Source organism: Glycine soja, chromosome 20 (assembly GCF_004193775.1).
Source record: "Glycine soja cultivar W05 chromosome 20, ASM419377v2, whole genome shotgun sequence".
NCBI classification, from domain to species: Eukaryota; Viridiplantae; Streptophyta; class Magnoliopsida; order Fabales; family Fabaceae; genus Glycine; species Glycine soja.
In genome coordinates, this window is record NC_041021.1 from 44999024 (window position 1) to 45008198 (window position 9175).

At 36.9% G+C, this 9175-nt stretch overlaps 2 protein-coding genes across 2 annotated transcripts; both read left to right on the plus strand.

The window, feature by feature from the left end:
- The first annotated feature begins 1440 nt into the window (after positions 1 to 1440).
- Positions 1441 to 3246, plus strand: LOC114403558 (lysM domain receptor-like kinase 3). The gene has a single exon (XM_028366578.1). It carries the CDS (start codon positions 1770 to 1772, stop codon positions 3036 to 3038), a length of 1269 nt encoding a protein of 422 aa, XP_028222379.1. The 5' UTR covers positions 1441 to 1769; the 3' UTR covers positions 3039 to 3246.
- Positions 3247 to 4486: 1240 nt separating this feature from the next.
- On the plus strand, positions 4487 to 7106 carry LOC114403560 (DNL-type zinc finger protein-like). The gene is made up of 2 exons (XM_028366580.1): positions 4487 to 5168; positions 6400 to 7106. The coding sequence occupies exons 1-2, from the start codon at positions 5096 to 5098 to the stop codon at positions 6894 to 6896; spliced, it is 570 nt and encodes a 189-aa protein (XP_028222381.1). The 5' UTR covers positions 4487 to 5095; the 3' UTR covers positions 6897 to 7106.
- The last annotated feature ends 2069 nt before the right edge of the window (positions 7107 to 9175 follow it).

Consider the following 9175-nt stretch of genomic DNA (forward strand, 5'->3'; position numbering starts at 1 on the left):
TTTATTTTTAAATATTTATTTGAAAATTTAAAGTTATTAAATGATCATGATTACTTAAAAAGGCGTGTATTTTATTCTTCTTTTTAATCTTGATTATTAAAATAAAATCTAATGATATATATTTATAATCCCATTTTTTTATAATATTGGTGTGTATATATATATATATATATATATAACATAAGGAAAAACAAAAGCTTAAATCTTCATTCCACAAGTCAAATATGGAGAAAGAATTTAACTATGACAATATTAGTAAAGATGGCTTTGATGATAAAATAGTTTTTACCTCTATCATAATACTATCTTGATCCTAAATTTGAATTTAGGTAATATAACAGGATTTTATTATCAAGACTGCTGTTTTAAAAGTAATTGTGTACTAAGCACCAATTACTTTTTAGTTGTGTTTTGGAATATCTGAGTAACAGAATTTGCCTGGCTAGGATTACATGCACTTGTCCCTCTAACTACGTATCTAGTATGGAGTACATGCACCAACATCAAAGTTCCAACTAAATGAAAGAAAGACTCAGCAAAAAGCTACTGACTTGTACGTCGTTTGGAACCACAAAGCAAAATTCAAAGCTAAAAACATAAGTTCACTCACTGCATCTCTGTACATTGGATGAATTATGCATTGGAACTTCTAACTTCTTAATTCAAAAACATGGCTTCCCAGACCTACACATTCAAAACAGATAGAAAAAGGAAATTTAAACTAACAAATTTCCACACCATTAAACAACCTTAGCAGGACATAGCATGAGTTGGAGATACAGCAAACCACGAACTCCGAATCTAGTATCTGTTTCCTTTTGGCCTCTTAAGCTAATACATCAAACAAGATTTAGCAGCAGAATAACCAAAAAAATCTGAAACAACGCTCTAATGCCACATTTGCTGACATAAGAAATGTAATTATCAGAACCAAAGCACAACAGTGTCGATGTCTATCTAGTTTCTGAGTAGTTCAGGGGACAAAAAATAGAAAACAAATTGCATTTGATGATTTACACACACACAATTTGCTTTCAACAACCCTTCTTGAAAACTGTCAAAATTGTCATCCATACAAGAACCGATCAACCTCACTACAAAAAGTCCTCATAAACAATTTGCTGTCAATAACCCTTCTTGAATTCTTTGGTAAACTGTAAAAATTGTAGCAAGACCTAAAATAAAAACAAAACAGACGACATACACTGACATGTATACACTTTCAGTTTTGATCACTTATCCAATAATGGCAGTACATTTTGATATGGCAAATTGTATTTTTGTTCTTGTCACTATTGTCAAAATTCGGTTTTGATCCCTTACACTATTTATTTATCTTTGACTTGGTTTTTTAAAATGTCAAAGTGTTACTAATTAATTTAGAGAAACTTTTACAACTTCGAAAGTAAGAAATTCCACGTTTAACTAAATTTTTCAGTGTCTAGTGTGTGGGAGCAAATGCCCCTGAAGGCTGCAGTAGTCACTTAAACAAACCCAAGCACGCAACTGTTTTATTTTGGTTCCTAAGTGGAAAATGTTGAAATTGAAGGTGAGAACTAGTAAGAGGTATATGAGTAGCAGCCACACGTGAGAGACACATTTGAATTCATAGCTGCTATATTCTATTTCCCTGACCAAACAGCACGCAAAGGAAATAAATACGCCGCCCAAGAATACAACATCGAATGAAGCAGACAGGAGTGTTTGAATGAAATTGTTCTTCGGATGCTCAGAATAGCAAGAGAGAGCCAGAATCTCTCGCTGCTTCGATGTGCAAATCCAAAAAGAGCACAAGCGTGATCCAACCCAGAACCCGAACAAACACAAAAAGGACAAATTCCCCTCGTCCTCACCGAACACGAACCCCAACATCGTCTTCCTCGAACTACGAAACCTCCACGAGCGATGTTCCAATCACAGAATCAAGAAGCTACGTATTCGAAAACAACAACAACTCCAACACCAACTACGACTTCGAGTGGTCCAAAACCTCTTCAATTTCAAGCCGCGCTTCTCTATCAAGTCTCAGAGACACGCTCCCTGAAAACCCTAACATCTACCACTTCTCCGAGATCGCCGCCGCAACCGCCAATTTCTCTTCCCCGCGCCTCTCTTCTTCCTCCTGGCGCTGCGTAATTCGCCAACGCGACGTCGTCGTTTCGCGCCGCAACTTCCGCCAACAAATTGATCTTCCGGAGCTCAGTCGCCGCCTCGCGCTCATCTGCCGGAGCCACCACAGCAGCCTCGTGAAACTCCTCGGCGCGTCGGTCTCCGGCGCCGTCATCTTCCTCGTCTACGAGTTCGTCCCCGGCGCCAGCCTCGCCGACTGCCTCCGCAACCGCCGGAACCCTAGCTTCACCGATCTCAAGACGTGGATCTCTCGGATGCAGATCGCATCCGACGTGGCGCACGGTCTCGATTACATCCACAATTTCTCCGGCTCCGGTTCGGATTCCGAAGCCGGATTCGTTCACAATCATATCAAGATTTCGAGCATTGTAATCACGGAGGAGAATCTGCGCGCGAAAATCTGCCACTTCGGCGCGTCAGACCTCTGCGGCGAGGCCGTCGCCGGCGAAGGCGAGCCTTCCGGCGGCCGGATGGTGAGGATCGAGGGGAGGAGGGGCTACATGGCGCCGGAGTTTCAGATCAGCGGCCTCGCGACGAAGAAGACCGACGTGTACGCCTTCGGAGTGGTTGTTTTGGAGCTGCTGAGCGGGGAAGAGGCGTTGAAGTTCGAATTCAACGACGACGGAGGTTATCGGAGGATTAGCGTGGTGGAGACGGCGAAGATTGCGGCGGAGGTGAACGGCGGCGTGAGGAAGTGGGCGGATAAGAGGCTGAGGGATTCGTTTCCCGTGAAAGTTGCGGAGAGAATGCTTCGGGTCGGGTTGGAGTGTGTTTGCGATGACCCGAATGAGAGACCCGACATGGGTCGGGTCTCGAATGAGGTGTCGAAGCTGTATTTGGAATCGAAGGAGTGGGATGAAAAAATGGGAACCGATATTGACTTGTCGGTGTCGTTGGCCCCACGGTGACGTTTTTTTGGGTTTGAGAGATTTTTATTTCCATTCTTTTTAACACTATGAATTTTGATTGTAAATAAAGAAAGAGAAAAACTGATTGTGTAATTTCATACTTGTATATGATACGATTACGGATTGTGTAAAATGTTGTTGATAGGTTTGAAGCACTCAAATCAACCAATTCTGGCTTGAATGGAATGAAAGGATACTGCGTTGTGTAGAATTTCGAGTTGGATATGTTTGGAACAAAATAAACATATTTAATTACACAAATTTAGTTGAGCAAGCATCAAGTATATTTGACTGCAACATAGGGCGGTTCACAATTTTTTATGAGCATGTAAGGATGTCGTCATCATGTTTCAGTCAATATGAGTTATCAGTTGTCGTTGGGATTTTCATATCTTTCCAATCAAGATCAGTTATCATTAGTAATTTGATTGTTGTTTTCAGCTGACATTGGTTTGTTCTAGGATAACAAGTCATCCTTTCCTTATCATTTTGAGTAGTGCTAGAAGCAATCATCTCATCTATAATGAAATGTCAATATATTAATAGAGTAAATACAATTATTAACATTCTAACATTAAGAATTTCTCTTTTATGTGATTGTACTTGATCTTGCTTATATTTTTAAGCACTTGCGATTCTTCTTCTTTTTTTTTTTTTTATCAGTACGTGAAATTCTACTACATTCACAAATACAAAAAATATTTTTTTTTAAAAATTATTTACAAAATCGGTAAACATTTTTATATAATTATATTATTAAATAAGAATTGATTTTAATAGTGTTAAAACTCTATTTACATTTCTTCCCCAAAGATCAGAGTCAAAGCCACATACTATGGGCTGAAGCAAAAACTCTAGAGGGCAATTGCTTTATGCACCCCATTTTTCTTTGGTGCACCACCAAAATTTGTAATGTCCTTCTTTCCTTGCTCACTCTCTATTTCTCTCCATTTTCCTCTTCACCGCATTGCACCTTCTCACTACTGTCACTAACCCTTTCCCTCATGCCTTTGCATCATCGACAAAGCCTCCTCCCTTCGGATTCAAGATTCAAAGTTATGGTTTTGTAATTTTGGATTGAGTAATCCAAAACTGGATCACTCAATCTAGAATTATGAAATCATAACTATGAATCCCAAATCCAAAGGGTGAGGAGGGTGTGTTAGGGAAGCATAGGTGAGAGGGAAGGGATTAGTGGCTGTAGCAAGAAGGCGGGATGAGATCAAGAGGAAGATGGAGAGAAGAGAGTGAGCAAGGGAAGAGAGAAAAATGGTAAAATGGGTTTATATTAATTTTTTGGTGTGCATAAAGCAATTTGTGTTCTAGAGAACGAAAACACAAAACCCAAAATTAGTATCATAGAAAGGGAACTACTATTGGCCCCTACCTTTTATTGCTACTCCGTACAAATATGAGAAAACCCCCTTACCCCTCAGTGCAAACCTTCCTCTTTTCCTTTTCCCCTTCCCCTATGCCACCAACCCTCCTCCCCCTTCCTCTTTGCCGCACCCCCAATCCTTCTCCCCTTTCCCTGCACTTCACCTCGAACCCTCCTTCCCCTTCCCCGTTGCGACCCCCTCTACCACAGTCTAGCCACCACCACGTCATCGCAAAGCCACCTTTGCAACTTCGTTTGTGCCACTGCCACCTTTGCAACTCCGCCTGCGCCACCACAAAGCCACCTCTATAACTATGTCCGCCCCACACTCCACTGTTGTTGAAACAATACAAAGGAATCATACTTCTATTGTTATTTTTTTAACCCCTTTAATATAATGAAAATACGATTACATTGTACAACTATTCAACATAATCGTGTTTTTGTTATGTATTTTTTATTCAAACTCCCATCACATAAAGGAAACACAATTTCATTATATAGGTGTACAATGGAATCATGTTTCCGTGAAAAGGATATTTTCAAAACAAAAAAAAAAAAGGCATCAACCCCTTGGTAGGCACCAATAGCAATGACAATGAGAAAAATAGTAACTCCCTCCTAGAAAAGAAGAAAAGCCCAAAAACTCATAAAGGAGAAGGTCTGAGGCTTGGGAGCTATGGCGGCAAGGATGTTGCAGAAGCGACTCATTTCAATCTTCTCAAGACAAACTCATCACCCCATTACTCAAGGCATGTCCTTACCTTCATTATTTGCCGATTTCTCCGCAAAAGTTTGTTGTGTTTTGTTTAAGTTTTAGTTCCTCTCAATACTAGCTTCTTCACCAAACTACCCCTTTTTTTATTCATGAATTAAACCCTTTATCCAATCTTATCATTTTGCCTCAAATTTTAATTGAATGCAAATGGTAACAGTTACTAACTGTTTTCTAGTTTCTACTTTACGGAATTGCCTCGGATTTTATAGCGTGTTTACCTTTTTCTCTCTTTGTTAATTTCTTTTGGCAATTATTTTATTGGTAGAGGTTCTCATAACTGGTTCTGAAAAGTGCTGGGCTTGTCAAACTTTGATTGTTATAGTTTTCTTTGTCATGATTTAGCACTTTTGAGTGCATTAAAATTGTCTTTTTCATTTTTTTTTTGTTTAACATGAATCTTATTAAAAACCTGTTTGCATAAATTAAGCAATTAGGATGTTCAGGAAGATATCTCAATAGCAATAAAAGACATGTAAAGCAGCACAAAGTTGAAGATGTCAATATGGTGTCAAAAGCGAAAAAAATGCTATTGATGAAGGATAGTTTTTCTTTCCTTTCAAAAAGCATATTTTGTAATATCTGGCTGAACTGGTTGTTGTACTAGTTCTCCAGCGAGCTACTCTCTACGAATTATAAGTCCTTTTGAACAAAAGCCATTCCATAGGGTGGGCAACACTCTTTAACATAAAGAGTCAATGTTGAGAATTGAAACATCACATGTTGGATAACAAATAGCTAGCTGTTGTGCATGCTTGCTCTGTTATAATACCTGTAAATTAATACACAATCCTTGAATTAACTTTCTGGTTCATTGATGGATTTGGTTCAAAACTCTGGACTAAGGCAATGAAAATTTATGCTGAAGAACTTCTAGATTTTATAAACAGATTTTCTCACTCGCATCTCCTATATTGTGAAGCAGGCAGTGTTTTCAGAATAACAGGAAAGATTAGATATTGTTAAGTGTTAACTTGAGTTGAACTTGCTCTAAGCAATCTGATGTCTTCCACTTTATCCATTTTCTGGGAAAATATGTTTGTGCTTAATATTTGTGAGTTAAAGCCATTTTTTATCATTCAGTCAGCTAATAACTTAAGTTTATGCAACAAAAAAATGAAGAGATTTCTTGTTCTCTCTTTCTCTCTGTGCATTCCCTTGTGTGTGAAACTTTCTCTTATTAATATATAAATTTTGTTTATTGGCAGAATCTTCTTGGTATTCTCCTACCAGTGCAATATTAAACAGATATGGATTCCATCAAAGGAGGGTCACGACACATACAAATCCAATCAAACCTGTTTGTGAAGATGTAGAGAATAATGAAGCAGACACCTTAAAATCAAGTCCAAACCCAGATGAAGTTGCTACATCTATTAGTGTTAATGAGACCTCTTCTATAAAGTTTTCTGCCAAGTCCAGTTTGAAGACATCCTCAAGGCATGATCTTGCTATGGTTTTCACCTGCAAGGTCTGTGAAACAAGATCCATTAAGACGGTTTGTCGCGAATCATATGAGAAAGGTGTGGTGGTGGCAAGATGTGGGGGGTGTAATAACCTTCACCTGATTGCAGATCACCTTGGGTGGTTTGGTGAACCAGGAAGCATTGAGGACTTCCTGGCTTCTCGTGGAGAAGAAGTGAAAAGAGGTTCAGTTGACACACTGAACCTTACATTGGAAGATTTAGCAGGAAGGAAACCTTGAAAGGTACAATTTGACCCAGTATATGTTCTGCATTAGGGTGTCTCTGAGAGTTTGGAAGTGCAAGGGAGGTAACAATTAACAATAGTTGGTTTTGTAAACTCGGCTGTTCTGTCTATGATTATGCTAATAATAATAAAAAGCCACATATTCAATGCACTGTTTTCTTTATCCATTATTTTTGGTGCCTGCCAAAGGAATGTTTTTAGACCATGATACACCTTCATGTGCAAGACTTATTAGCCGAGAAAGGAATTTATGAAAACAACATATTATTTGAGTAGAACTGAGATCTCAGTAGGAATTAGTTATTTCCTTTGATGCTTAAATGCTTAAAACTAGTACTTCGTTTCAAAAGTTATATCCTCGTCTCTAAAAGTTGAATTTATATACTCCATGCCGATTTCATCTAGCTTTTGGTAGTTGGTTTCGAGAAAAAAACTTGCGAGGCCAAAACTCAGAGATCTATGGAAACCGAGACACATGAAAGAAAATGTTCAAGTAACGGAAGCATGATTTTGGATTAGATTCATGGTGGGAAAAGCCACAAATAGTTGCTTCTACTTTTTTACAGTATCACAATGATTTTGTGGAGTAAAACTGATTCTTGTGTGTCATCCAAACACACTAGGATACTAAATCAAATAATTGACATTTTACCAACAACTTTCACCATAGACAGTGAATGGTTAAGTATATATGCAAAAGACTTTATTAAGAGAAATAAATCTTATTTCAGTAATATCTACCAGGGTTTTAAATATCATGGTGTAGCATTGCGGAGGGACCCCAGCCCGCGCTATAGGGCTGCCATAGCGAAGCAGTTTAGTGTAGCTGTCACAGAGACACTAGGGCTTTTTGCCAGGACTATTTTTTGGATTTTAATTTCCAAAAATAAAATCTATAAATGTAATAGTGAAAGTCATAAAGATGAATTGGATTTTGAAGATGATGATGGTTGATGATTGATAATTCCTATTCAGGAAACTTGTATTTAACATTTGCTTGTATGTTTTGTTCAAGATACCTATGAGTTGTTTTTTGTTGTTAATTATGAATTTCATTATTTTTGAGAATTTATATGTATATAGTATACATTATAAAAACTATTTAAAAAAAAAAGAAATCAAAATAGCATGTATCTTGCTATCCATTATCTAGCTATAGCATTTTTGGAGTCAACCATTACGCGCCGCTATCCGGAATTTAAAACATTAATATCTACATGGTGTAACCTTACTACATAGAAGGCGTAGCAATCCACACGATATTAACTCGTCCAACGACGAGTTTGTGAATGTTGATCTCCACGCACACTTGAGCAAATTTACCATGATCAGCAAGTTAGGTGCTTGTATCCACCTTAATGTGTTCACCAATAACAAATGTTAGTCCCAATTGAAAACTTTTATTGTAGAACACCATATTTAATCTTGAAAAATGAACCCAAATCAAAGTACTGCCAGTCATATATGCTTTTGTAATGAATTTCGGTGTCCACATTTTCACTAACACATAGTGATTAAAAAAAAAAATCATTCAAGGGCTACCACTCATCACTTTCCATCTATATTTCAAAGAATTGAAGTTAAACATGGAGTATCCATCACCAATGTCACGGAGTTAAAATATTGTAGAAGTTTTCACAATGATTTTAACTTCGATTAGTGCCTTTGACCAAGACTCAAATAGCTCTTTGAAATACGGATCATTCACATTAAAGGCTTAGAAGTAAAGAGATCTTTCTTCTCTTCAAGAGCCAACAATCATATGCCAATAACATTGTTTTAAAAAAAAAATACTCCACTTGCTCCTTGGTCACCGGAAAAACCCACTTATGGATTCAAGTATTTATTAATAGTGTGTTTAGAATGATGATGAGATGAGTCAAAATTAATTTCAATTTCACAATAAATGAATACAAAGTAATACATTATTACTTTTAAAAAAATTACATTTATTTTACTTAATTTTAAGATAGTTACTATGATTTGAAAGGTATCCAAACACAAAGTCTTTAAGAGATTTCTATCAATCATATCAAAAATATAAATTTTCATTAACATAAAAATAATATTTACTAAAATGCATTTTACATTAAAAATATGGATTTTATGAAAGTATAATAGGAAAAAACAGTATAAGTACATATTAAAAGTGCAATTTAGTTTAACTCAATTTTAGTAATAAAAATTGAAAATCAAAACAAACTGAATAAAAATGTGATTTTTTCAATTTTTTTTCTTTGAATAGTTTTTCATTTCATTTCATTTTTAACCCAT